Source organism: Saccostrea echinata, unplaced genomic scaffold, assembly GCF_033153115.1.
Source record: "Saccostrea echinata isolate AGI-Se365-2 ecotype Australia unplaced genomic scaffold, CSIRO_AGI_Sech_v1 ptg000022l, whole genome shotgun sequence".
Taxonomy (NCBI): Eukaryota; Metazoa; Mollusca; class Bivalvia; order Ostreida; family Ostreidae; genus Saccostrea; species Saccostrea echinata.
In genome coordinates, this window is record NW_026889771.1 from 8,914,310 (window position 1) to 8,928,702 (window position 14,393).

The window sequence follows — 14,393 nt, forward strand, 5'->3', positions numbered from 1 at the left end:
TACAATCATGTTTACATATATATATATATATATATATATATATATATATATATATATATATATATATATATATATATATATATATATATATATATATATATATATATATAAAGTTATGGTTATTGTACAGCTTGTATTTTACTATTTTGTTTATTTGTTTGTATGTTGTTTAACGTCCCTCTCGAGAATTTTTCACTCATATGGAGACGCCACCACTTGCCGGTGGAGGGCTGCAAATTTTGTCCTATACTCGGCACTTACGGCCATTGAGCAGTGAGGGATCTTTTTCGTGCCAGCACCTACTGCGACAAGGGACCTCGATTTATACGGTCTCATCCGAAGGACCGGTCTCCACGTCCCACAGTGGAATTCGAATCCGCGACGTAAGGATCAACTCCTTACTTCGCGAGTATAGAGCAGACGCTCTAACCACTGCGCCACGCGGGTAAGTATTTTACTATTAAAGCACAGTTTAAAGCAAATATTAACTTTATTTTCTTTCATGGAAATGGCAGTTAGGGTTAAAAATATAATTCTTTACAATGCTTTTTTTTTTTTTTTAAATTGATACAACTATTTCAAATCTCTCATTTCTTTTTAAATGGAATAATCATAGATGAAATGTAATTCATTTTCTCATCTTTGCTAAAATGGCAAATCTTTGGTATACAAAGTTTCGAATATCTTCCAAATGACAAAAAAATTATAAATAGACTATTTTGCAAGATAAGGGGTTTCGGTTTTTCATGGGAGAACTCAAGCATATAGGACGATCAAAGAGAAAGTAGATCTTATGGGTATTTCCTTTTATTCTAATTTTAACTTATGGGGATTTTCATACGTTTTTTAGACACATCACGGAAATCAGGTAAGTTTTATGTAAATAGCATTTGATGACTGTAAAATTAAACAGTTATATCTGCAAAATTATTTACATACATATTTGAATTGTAAATGGTTTAACAACTTTGCATATTTAAATAAAAACAACTTTGGAAACAAAATAATAATGTCACCAAAGATATATTTAAATCTACACAACATTCAAAGAGATACTAATAGTATTTATAATTCTCATAATTCATGTCAGGGTGTATTTAATAACTTCTCTGATTCCTAGGAAGTGTTTAATGTCCTTACCTATTTATTCTTATTTTTGAGCATTAGAATGGATCACATTCCTCGTCTATCTGAGGTCCTGTACGTGGGTCTGTGTCGTAAGATAGGGACACCAACAGAAGTGGCCATCAGAAGGGACGTGATGGACATGTGGGAGATGATAGAAAAAAATAAACAAATATATACTGGAACTACATATATGTTTACTGGTAGTTATAGGGAGGGTTTCAGGTTTGACTCCTCTGATATGGACGTGATGTTTTGGAATCATAGCCATAAAATGATAAGCAAAGTTTCTCAGTTCAGCATTTACGATACATCAAAACATACCATTATCCTGATGGAGGACACTGATACACCCCCTGGATTTGTCATTTTACAACTTCTAACACAGCCAAAGGATACATATATCACATCAGCACTTGTTTCCTTGAAGGGAATAGGTTATCTTTCAAATTTGTTATGGAGGGAAAACAATTTGCAAATCATTAGGGAATACAAGGGATATCACACTGTCGAAAGTCATGGTCCTTGTTCAACTGGTTGCCATGGAAATATTGAAATTGATCTTGCTTTTTGTCTTAAAAGTATACACTGGACAAAAATAACAAGTACTTGGATTGAACGATCTCTTAATTACAACTGGCCTCCTGCATTTGTGTTAAATGAAATTCTGAAGAACGGCTATCATTGTGTTCCTATTGGGAATAATATTTTATCTCCCTTTTATGAATTAGAGTGGAGATTATCATTTTCTCAAGCCGAACAAAAATTAGTGTGTACCATGAACCATACCCAATTCTTGTGTTACGGACTTCTGAAAATATTTCTAAAGGAAGTAATCAAGGACAGTATTGACGAACCATTACTTTGTTCTTATCACATCAAAACCACAATGTTTTGGATAATACAGTTGGAAACTATTCAATGGTGCCCAAACAATTTACTGAATTGTTTCTGGAAATGTTTCAAATATCTCGTTCATTGTGTTTACCGTGGCGTGTTTCCCAATTTTTTTATTCCTCAAAATAACATGTTTTTAAACAAAATAATTGGATCTGCTCGTGGTTTTCTATTCGAACAACTTAATCAGTATTACAGAATGGGAGTGTCTTGTCTTCTTCTTAGTCCGACTCTCAGATCAATCCTGGAACCAGCTCTAAGAACTCCGTCATTTGCTGTGCATTTTCTCGAGGGACATGTAAAATCTGATGTAGAAATAGATTATCATTGCAGGTTTGAAATATTTTCTCTTTCGTTTTCAAACATGACTTATCAAGAAATGTTTACACAATTGAAATCGATAGAAAGATTATTGCAATTTTTATTTTCGCCATGCCAAACACTAACATTACAATGTTGTACAGCTCAAATTCTTATTGACATGGTGTTCATTGCGGCACACAGTTCTTTCTGCAATACTCATAAAGAGATGTTTGCTTTAGAAAGAACTTTTTGTAACATACTGAAACTGGCAGGAAGTATAGGTTGTGATTCTGATTTACTGTATTTAGCTTTGTATTACTATAGAATTGGTAGATATCATGGAACGATTAGGTTAATTCATTTCATTAGAAAAAGACTTTCACAGCCTTTCATCTTCTATAATCTTCGAGACGAACAGAGATATAAATCTGTATGTAGACTGTCTCCGTCTGGACGAATGAAAATGGCAAGGGCAAAGGACCTAGTCCTTAATGTGGGTGTTCTATATATTCCAGAATTATTATTAGAACAACAAGAAGCCAAGAACAGTGGAGAGCTCTCTCTATTTATATCTCCATTTCTTACACTAGAATGGTTGTCCGTGTTATCTTACTACAGACTTGGGAATCGGCCTCAATGTCAACAGTCACTGTCGGACTTAAAAACACTGCTGTTGTATGATGACGGGAGACATATACCTACAGATCACAGAGATCTAGCCTGGCAGATACTGGGAATCTGTCAGCACCTTGTGGGGGACTTACTTGGGGCATTACAGTCTTATCAAGAGTCATTAAAAAAGGAGCCATGCCACCGAATACAGGAAGCTACAGAAGCTAGAATAAAATATACTGAAATGCAACTTCACAGACACATTCTGTAATCGGACATATTTATACAGTTCTCTGTCGTAAAGGCATATAGGACCTCAAGAGGTGGTGCACTTAAACTATAGAAAAAGATATTTCAAAAAAAAATCTGTGACATATTGGACATTCAGCAATTTTATTCAAAAATTTATTCAGTGTAATCATTTATTTTCTATGCAAGCATAATTATTTGAATGTTTTAGTCCGGTCAAAATATGTTAATGGCTATGTCATTATAAACACCCTGCATACAGATTTAAATTGTGTTGGTTTGTTAACTTTGAGACTATTTCATCATTGTGAATAAATCAATTAATTACAAATTTAAAGTAGTTTATCATATTCAAAAAAAATTTAAACAAATTTTTCTTAGTGATAGCAGCTTCTCCTCCATGAGGTGAAACCTTTAAGGACATGATCAAAAGATTAATATCTGATTGAAAAAATATACAAATTTAAATAGTTAGAGGAAGGGGTTAAAGGTATTTAAAATTTTATTGTTGTCCGATACATGTATCGGTAATTTTAAATAAGTGCATATTTAACAATAAAATTGCAATAATTGGTAATTGAATTGTTTCTGTTAAACATAAACAAAAGAAATATTGATTGGATAAAAATTAATTTATATCGTATAATCAGTGTTGCCTTCTTCAGTCACAATGAATTATATGTCAAAAACGTATCAATCAGCTTGTCCTAATGTTAAAAAAATGTTCAATACGAAGGTATTTTTGAAGGAGAAATTGGTTTATTTTCTGCACTTAATGGTGGAAAATTAAATTGCAAGGAATTAATTCAATAGCTTCCCACGTTATACAGAAATAAACTGGGTTGGAACAGCTTGTGCATTTTTATTAATATAAAGCGTAAACTGCCAAAACACAGGTTATATATTGAAGTTCTCTGAAGACCAAAACTTCCCTAAGGTATGTCATATTTTGTTATTATTGGTATACACCAAAACCTTAAATGAGTGAGTTTTATTTTAATTTTTTTTTTATTTATTTCTTTATTTTTTGGAACTTGGTGTTCACTCTACCCTTTAGCCATGGACAGCAGGCACGTAGTATCGGGCCGGGGACGGGAGGGGGGCTGCCACCTACCTTCTGCTTTCCTTAAAGTGTTTTTATCACGTCTTAAATTTTTTTGATATGACAAAGTTTACATGTTAATAATATCATATATTTAAAAATCTTTGCTAGAAAATAAATATTGCTGATGTTTCAGCGATTCAAAGTTTGAATTTCTCAACATGCATATTTTGATCGCCGATGGTATGCGCCATTGCTCTGACGTCATAGGTGTCAATCCTAGTCAAGCAAAGTACTTCTTGTGCATACAAAACGGCTCATTCGTTGTGTCTATTAAACCTGTTAGTAAATAAATAAGTGATAATTGGATAATTGACAGCTAGTAAGGTATAATTTGTGGCTTTAGGATGCACAAATGAGCTCCAGAAAGGTTTTAGGAAGACTTTTCTTCCGCATTTCCTGGACTTAGTCGAGAAGTGAAAGGGGGTCCTTTTTTCGGCAAACGCGAGGGCTTTGTCTCCATTCAGAACAATTCTTTATGCCCGATCAGGATTTTTTTCTGTACTATAAAATATTTTAAAGACATTGTACCTTTTTAAAACGGAAAAAATACCCAACACGCATTTTTAAAGTCGCTCAGAATCTAGTACATGCTAGTAGGAATGTTGTGAACTTCGTCATGGCGTACGGCGCCATCGAACAGTGTTGAAGAAAGATCAATTCTAGTATTATGATATTCACTGGAACAAATAGAATATTTACATACAGTTCAATAAAATATTGAAGAAGTTGAATTTAAAATTCTTATATCTATGGATTTTTACAAAGTCCAACTTTAGTTATTCGTTCTATTTAGTTGGAAGTCCCGAGTTGTCAACGGCTTCGTCTTCGGTGTCCTCTCCTATTGTCGGAATATTTTCTTGGTTATTTCTCTCTGCTAGACGTTTATATATAAAAGATTGACGTCTATAATTAAAAGAATATCGTCGAAGTCAAAATTTCCACCGACCTTATTGTGTAGTGTATATTATTCAACATCAAAATCTATTTGATACATTTTTCCTACGATAAGATTTACGAGTTCTAATTGACCATTGACACCTATGACGTTTTAGTACCATGTGACCCCTATGTAATTAGTGAAGATTTTTACCTCGAGAACTGTATTACGGGCGTTTTCTCGCCTAATTATGACTGTTTTCATATTTATTTCATAATTAAACGATAATTATGTGTTTCAAGAATATAATAGTGTTTCGTTTTTAAAAAAATTAGATACGTGATAAAAACCCTTTAATGTTTTACTGTCAATTTAGTATGAGAATGATCATTTAAAGATCGGTTGCCCCCTCTCCACTTTTCTGATTGCATAGTCAAATCCTCTCTTGTTAGTTTATTGAAATAAATCTTGTCGAAAAAAAGCAAGATTCCCCCTCTCCTAAGGAAATAGGATTTTTATCAAAGATTTGATAGGTAAGTTGTCAATAACATTCCGTCCTCCCTCTTTCACCGTTCACTACAAGAGCGCTCACTTCGTGATGAGGAGGTCGTGAGTTCGAATCTAGGCCGCGACTGACCTAAGTCTATAAAAAATGGATAGCAGCTGTTCCTTCGCCATGCGCTCGGCACTTTGAAGTAAAAATTGCGGGTCCTTCGGATAAGACCTTAAAAACCGAGGCCTCGTGTCACGGTAGGCGTTGGCACGATAAATGGCCCTGAGTGCCGAGTATAGGTCACAATTTGAAACCCTTCACCGGTATATGGTGACGTCTCTATATGAGTGAATAATTCCCGAATGGGACGTAAAACAACATACAATCAATCAATCAATCTTCCCTATTTCAAAAAACTACGAGTGTAGAGAATTTCACTTACAGTGGAACAAGCAAAATATACAATACATTAGAAACCAACAAATAAAATCACGTAAATGGTGATATATTTTAATTCTTATAAGCAAAGAAGATGTAATGAAATATAACAACATGTTATAGTCTATATTCTTTTTACATTTATTACATAATATATGCATTGAAGACAAAACTGAATGATCCAAATGATTCATTTCTCCACTTTCAAAAAAAAAAAGTACATGCATACAAATATAATGAATCAATCAATTATCTAGTAGAATAAACAATGTAAATTTGCAACGTTTCTTAAACATTTAGTCAATGTTTGTTCAATATATATGTCAAGCATATGAAATATTAGCAGCAACCTTACCACACGATTAAAAATAAATATTTATTATTTAATCTACATGCATACATATTAATTTCTTAGACAGAATAATTGTATGTTATCTAGCATTGTTCACCGAAAATATATCTTATAATAAAAGACAAAAAATATGTATTAGAAGGAATTGTAATAAAGTTGTCCCACTCAAACAAAATACAGATTTATTAGAGGAAAAAAAGATAAACTTATAAGTCAAGAAAATATTCTCTATAGTTGGGTTGCAATAACACTCCCCAGTGGGTTAAATTGAATGTTTTATTTTAAAAATATTTCTATGTAAAGAAAAAAAAAATCATTTCCTTATTAACTTTTCATGGTGTTTTGCATCTCAGAACACAGTTACATGTACTTTACTGTGATCTTTATAAACAATAAAATTAGAACTTTAATCATACCTTAACTAAATCATTTGATTCTCACCCTACTAAACCTTAAATCGGAATTTCTAAAAATGTTTGAGACAGAGTTGTTTCACTTTCTATGGAATGGTAAAATACGTAAGATAAAGAAAAATGTTATAATTCTGGACTATAGATATGGAGGATTGAAAATGATAGATTACACAGAATTCATTTCTGCTCTTAAATCATGTTGAGTTAGAAGACTTATTCAGTCAGATGCAAACTGGGTAAAGCTGTTTAAAGTTGAACTATAAACAGACATAAGAAGCCCTATAGATAGGAAGCTCGGATTACATTCTTAATTTAACAAAGAAACCAATCAATGATTTTAGGAAAGAGAGCCTTAATTCCCGGGTAAGATATATATATATATATATATATATATATATATATATATATATATATATATATATATATATATATATATATATATATATATATATATATATATATATATATATATATATATATATATATATATATATATATATATACTAGTATACAAAGAAAACAGGAAGGTGCTATCAGAACATATATGGAATAACCTTATTATTAACAAAGAATCTTTTTTCTGGAAAAAAAAACTATTTTGATTAAGCCTTTGTCTTTTTAAATGACTTTTTTGATAATGATGGTAATTTTTAAGTTTTGATACCATAGTGAATTCAAAAATGAAAACAAATTTTGTTGAATATTATAATCTGAAGAGAGCTATATTAAGAAGACTTATGTATGCAAGAATAGAGGAAATTAAAAGATTAAAGATTATTGGACCAAATATTCCAATCTTTATTTTTATAATCTATAGAAATGATAATGGGTGTAAGGATATGTACAAGATATTTATCAATAAAAAGAAAGAGCCAACTAGTTCTCTTTTAAAATGGGAGGAAAACAATATTTTCTTTAGTGAAGCAGATTGGAATGAAAAATTTGAACTTCCCTTCAAAATAACTCATGAATCTAAATTTCACTGACTTCAATTTCAAATATATCACAGAATTATCCCAACAAATTATTCTCTTTTTAGATTGAAGTTTTTGTTAAATAAATATTATACAATATATTCAAATTTATGCAGAGTTCAATAATTTTTTTAGTTATAATAATTTTACACATTGTATATCCGACATCATTTACAAAGAATCTTTTACACTACCATCATTTCATACAAACATGTTAATCAAGAAAAATGATATCATTTATAATTTCCAAACATCTATAAAAATCTTATACATGAGAAACAAGCAATAACAAAAGAAAAAAAATTTTTAAAAAAATCTTGCAGGCTGGTATTATTCCTATGTAAATATCTCCTAGGTTTCTATATTTCACATTCGTATATATTAAAAAAAACAACAAAAAATAGGGGAAGATAGATAAAAAAAAAATAAATGAAAAAATGTATTCATAACAGCAACTTAAAGTGAGTGTCAATATCTTATATTACACATTTAGTGGTCCAATTGTAGACTTCAAACTAAATCTTAAGCTAAATACATGCAAATAAGAATTCAACATTTGCTATAAAAGATATTTTCGACAAACTTAATTGTTCGTTTAAAAAGTTTTTGTTAAATATCTATTTTATTTTCTCCCTTGAATTGGCAATTTGGAATTGTACGAGTAAATTGGATTTGATTTCAATTTTAGAGGAAGCATTGATACTTAAATTATTTACTTTTACATTTTCATATTTAATTTTGTTTCTCGTTTTCCATATAGTATATTATTCCCGATAGCAACACAATGATAGCTGTTCTTCAGAATGATTTGCAGGGGTGTACTCTCAGGCCACAATAATTAGCAACATAAACCAAATTTGGCCGTTGTTAATACTGACTTACTGATCCTACAAATGAATTTTTTTTTTTTTTTTTTTTTTTTTTTTTTTTTTTTGCTTTCACCAAACATGCTGACATACATAAGGAGAAAACAAAGAAATGTACAATCAATTAAATGGATGGTGCATTAACAATATATGTGCAAAATCGTACTGATATGTTTTATATAACTATTTTATCTAACCATGTTTACATATATATATATATATATATATATATATATATATATATATATATATATATATATATATATATATATATATATATATATATAAAGCTGTGGCAATTGTACAGCTTGTATTTTACTATTAAAGCAAAGTTTAAAGCAAATATTAACTTTATTTTCTTTCATGAAAAAGACAGTTATGGTTAAAAATATGAATCTTTACTATGCTTTGTTTTTTTTTTTTTTTTTTTTTTTTTTTTTTTTTTTTTTTTTTTTTTTTACAAAATTTAAATTTGTTACAAATATTTCAAATGTCTGGATAATTTTTCATATCTTTTTGAATGAAACAATCATAGATGAAATGTAATTCATTTTCTACATCTTTACTAAAATGACAAATCCTTGGTATCTTTGGTATACATATCGAATATCTTCCAAATGAAAAATATATATACATGTGTATATAGACTATTTTGCAAGATGAGGGGTTTCGGTTTTTCATGGGAGAACTCAAGCATATAGGATGATCAAAGAGAAAGTAGATCTTATGGGTATTTCCTTTTATTCTAATTTTAACTTACAGGGATTTTCATACGTTTTTAGACACATCACGGAAATCAGGTAAGTTTTATGTAATTAGCATTTGATGACTGTAAAATTAAACAGTTATATCTGCAAAATTATTTACATACATATTTGAATTGTAAATGGTTTAACAACTTTGCATATTTAAATAAAAACAACTTTGGAAACAAAATAATAATGTCATCAAAGATATATTTAAATCTACACAACATTCAAAAAGATACTAATAGTATTTATAATTCTCGTAATTCATGTCAGGGTGTATTTAATAACTTCTTTGATTCCTAGGAAATGTTTAATGGCCTTATATATTTATTCTTATTTTTGAGCATTAGAATGGATCACATTCCTCGTATATCAGAAGTCATGTACGTAGGAATGTGTCGTAAGATAGGGAGACCAACAGAAGTGGCCATCAGAAGGGACGTGATGGACATGTGGGAGATGATAGAGAAACCTCTACAAACATATACTGGAGATATGTGTATGTTTACTGGTAGTCATAGGGAGGGTTTCAGGTTTGACTCCTCTGATATGGACGTGATGATTTGGAATCATGGCCATAAAATGATAAGCAAAGTTTCTCAGTTCAGCATTTACGATACATCAAAACATACCATTATCCTGATGGAGGAGAACACAGATACACCCCCCGGATTTGTCATTTTACAACTTCTAACACAGCCAAAGGATACATTTATCACATCAGCACTTGTTTCCTTGAAGGGAATAGGTTATCTTTCAAATTTGTTATGGAGAGAAAACTATTTGCAAATCACTAGGGAAAACAAAGTATATCACACTGTCGACAGTCATGGTCCTTGTTCAACTGCTTACCATAGAAATATTGAAATTGATCTTGCTTTTTGTCTTAAAAGTATACACTGGACAAAAATAACAAGTAATTGGATTGAACGATCTCTTAATTACATCTGGCCTCCTGCATATGTGTTAAATGAAATTCTGAAGAACGGCTATCATTGTGTTCCTATTGGGAATAATATTTTATCTCCCTTTTATGAATTAGAGTGGAGATTATCATTTTCTCAAGCCGAACAAAAATTAGTGTGTACCATGAACCATACCCAATTCTTGTGTTACGGACTTCTGAAAATATTTCTAAAGGAAGTAATCAATGACAGTATTGACGAACCATTACTTTGTTCTTATCACATCAAAACCACAATGTTTTGGATAATACAGTTGGAAACTATTCAATGGTGCCCAAACAATTTACTGAATTGTTTCTGGAAATGTTTCAAATATCTCATTCATTGTGTTTACCGTGGCGTGTTTCCCAATTTTTTTATTCCTCAAAATAACATGTTTTTAAACAAAGCAATTGGGTCTGGTTTTTTATTCGAACAACTTAATCAGTATTACAGAATGGGCGTGTCCTGTCTTCTTCTTAGTCCGACTCTCAGATCAATCCTGGAACCAGCTTTAGGAACTTCGTCATTTGCGGTGCATTTTCTCGAGGGACATGTAAAATCTGATGTAGAAATAGATTATCATTGCAAGAGTGAAATATTTTCTCTTTCGTTTTCAAATATGACTCATCAAAAAAAATTTACACTATTGAAATCGATAGAAAGATTATTTCAATTTTTATTTTCGCCATGCCAAACATTAACATTACAATATTGTACAGCTCAAACTCTTATTGACATGGTGTTCATTGCGGCGCATAGTTCTTTCTGCAGGACTCAGAAAGAGAAGTTTGCTTTAGAAAGAACTTTTTGTAACATACTGAAAGTGGCAGGAAGTATAGGCTGTGTGTCTGATTTACTGTATTTAGCTTTGTATTACTATAGAATTGGTAGATATCATGGAACGATTAGGTTAATTCATTTCATTAGAGAAAGACTTTCACAGCCTTTCATCTTGTATCGTTTTCTACGCGTACAGAGATATAAATCTGTATGTAGACTGTCTCTGTCTGGACGGATGAAAATGGCATGGGCCAATGACCTAAAACTTGATGAGGGTGTCGTATATATTCAAGAATTAATATTAGAACAACAAGAAGCCAAGAAGAATGGAGAGTACACTCTATTTATATCTCCATTTCTTACACTAGAATGGTTGTCCGTGTTATCTTATTACAGACTAGGGAATCGATCTCAATATCAACAGTCACTGTCAGACTTAAAAACACTGTTATTATGTGATGATGGGAGATACGTACCTACAGATCACAGAGATCTAGCCTGGCAGATACTGGGAATCTGTCAGCACGTTGGTGGGGACTTACACGGGGCTTTACAGTCTTATCAAGAGTCACTGAAACAGGAGCCATACAACCAAATACAGAAAGCTACAGAAGCTAGACTAAGAATTGTTGAAGGGCAACTTCAAGGGAACATTCTGTAAACACACACACACACACACACACACACACACACACACACACACATATATATATATATATATATATATATATATATATATATATATATATATATATATATATATATATATATATATATATATATATATATATATATATATATATAGCTCTCTGTAATAAAGACATTCTAGGTCCTCAAAGTTTGAAAATTTTTTAAAAATCTGGGACATATGAAGTATGTAGTCAAAATTATCTTCGTTGTTCAGTTGATATAATTAATATTCAGAGTAATCATTTATTTTCATACTTAAATCTAAATAAGGGTATCAATGGAAATTATAGTTATTTGATTGATTTAGCCAGCTCAAAATATAGGTGTAATTGCTATGTCAGTATCACCAACTGGTATACAGCTTTGAATTGTGTTGCTTTTTAAACGTTGAGATTATTCCATTATTGTGAATGAATTAATAAATCTTAAATAAAAATGAGTTTGTCGTATTTAAAAGAAAATGAAATAAAAATTTCTGGTGGTAGCAGTGGTTGCAACCTTTAAGGGCGAGATCAGAAGTCTGATTTTTAAAAAACTAAATTCAAATAAGTAGGGGGAAGGACATTATGCCCTGTCAGCAAATACAATCTATCATTAATGTTGACTGACTTCTTTATAAAAATTGTTATGGGCCTTCATTTTCACACTGAATTGTCTAGGCAAAAAAGATACAATTCGATTCAGAATCAATGATCAATTAAGTCACTTCCGTATCCTCGTCGTATGAAGTTGAGAAATCGTATATGCTATAATCACCATGTTCAACTGTCTGTATAACTATAAGTGAACACCAGCAGGAAGATACTTTAAAGATCCAAGGTCATTCGTTTGGAGGTCAAGGTCCAAACATTTCTTTTCACATAAACACACTTTTGTAAGGTACAGAAATTGATTAAATTTATAAATTTGTACCAGCCTAATTTCTCTTTATACATAGACACGAAAATAACTTATAAATCAGAGACATAGATGGAGGTTTTTTTCTTGAGATCTTAGATATAGCCATGTATTTTCTTTATTGTAAAGGAAACACGACAAAGAGGACGCGTGTACGCATGTCTGTTTTAATTTCTTGTTCTTGCTTGAAATTAACTTCAATAGCCTGTTTGGTAACACATCTAAAAAAAATATATACGATGGCATAGGATGTTTACCTTGAGTAATAAATGAAATGTTAGAAACACGTTTATTGAATCAAGGTATGGAAAATTGCTTTAGAAGTTAATTGCTTGTGGGAGGGGGGATTCATAAACTAATAGAAACCTGCAGGTTCGAATTCAAATTGTCGGTATGTTAATTTGTATATTAACTTTGTAAAGTTTTATACCAATCTATTCATTAAGGTACATGCACTTACATTGTAAAATATTTTGTATAATATAACTTCTAATGTTAAATTTAAGAAGAAACTAGTAAGCAGGCAAAACTTTTCCCTTATCCTTTTTGAATTATTTACACCTAAGAAGTATGTTCAAATCATCGGCACCGTGTGTTACTTTCAAGCGTTTGTTAGTTTTTCTGTTATCGATGGTGAAAAATGTATTGAATATATCGAATTTAAAGTCTGAAATGTCCTCGGAATAAAAAAAAGATGACTAATTTAATTTGACTAATTTTTTTCATATTTCTAAATAAAAATATAGGTAAAATATTGATTGATATTGCTAAAAATATTCTTTCTTTCATTTTTGTGATATTTTATCAATAATTTTCTATAATTTTTCTGTAATGAGCAAAATTTATATGCAGGCCCGGAATTCCGGCTTACATGGCCCGTGCGCCTCTAAATAGATTATACTCATTATTCTTTATCGTGATGAAGTTCTGGAGATTTCAAACAAATTGTCTACTCAATACTGTTTGTCATATTTTGTTGCTGCAAGTGTATACCCAGAAAACCTTAAATAAGTTAGTTTTGTTTCTCATTGTATTTCATGGTTCCCTCGATAGTCAGGGAGAGATCACGTACAACCTGGAGAAATCGTATGTGTAACAGGGAGAGATCAAAATCATATACAGCTGAAAAAGCAAATGGTACAATAACCCCCACCCCAAGTAAAAAAATAAACAACCAAAAATACGTCAGTTAAATTAGTGTTATATTTCAATCTCTTATATGCAAAGATAGAGGAAATGAAGAATAGATTGATTAATTACAATAAAAGAAACGACATTTTACAATTTTAACGTGATAGTGTCCGTATTCTTGATCAATAGAAGACAAAACTGTATGATCCAACCGATTCTCCACTTCTTTCTACAATAAATTTAAATCAATAAAATTCACGCGTACATGTAATGCCAAAAAAGGAAGAAATTAATCATCCAATCATCCAGTACAATATTTTAGAACTGTAACGTTATTATCCATTTATTTAATGGATTTTCAATATACTCGAATACATCAGACATATAAAATTTTGCTTACCACATTTTTCACAAGGTCAATCGAAACAAGGAAATAAAAGTCCTTCACATTTTACCCATTTAGGACAATCAAAAAGTACTTTTTAATTCGATATA

The 14,393-nt window shown here is 30.8% G+C and overlaps 2 protein-coding genes across 2 annotated transcripts; both read left to right on the forward strand.

Moving 5' to 3' along the window:
* Positions 1 to 849: 849 nt before the first annotated feature.
* LOC133190872 (uncharacterized) lies at positions 850 to 3,358 on the forward strand. Its single transcript, XM_061326555.1, has 2 exons — positions 850 to 868; positions 1,168 to 3,358. Exon 2 carries the CDS (start codon positions 1,169 to 1,171, stop codon positions 3,206 to 3,208), a length of 2,040 nt encoding a protein of 679 aa, XP_061182539.1. The 5' UTR covers positions 850 to 868; position 1,168; the 3' UTR covers positions 3,209 to 3,358.
* Positions 3,359 to 9,804: 6,446 nt separating this feature from the next.
* On the forward strand, positions 9,805 to 11,841 carry LOC133190693 (uncharacterized). Its single transcript, XM_061326383.1, has one exon. The coding sequence runs from the start codon at positions 9,805 to 9,807 to the stop codon at positions 11,839 to 11,841; it is 2,037 nt and encodes a 678-aa protein (XP_061182367.1).
* Positions 11,842 to 14,393: the final 2,552 nt, after the last annotated feature.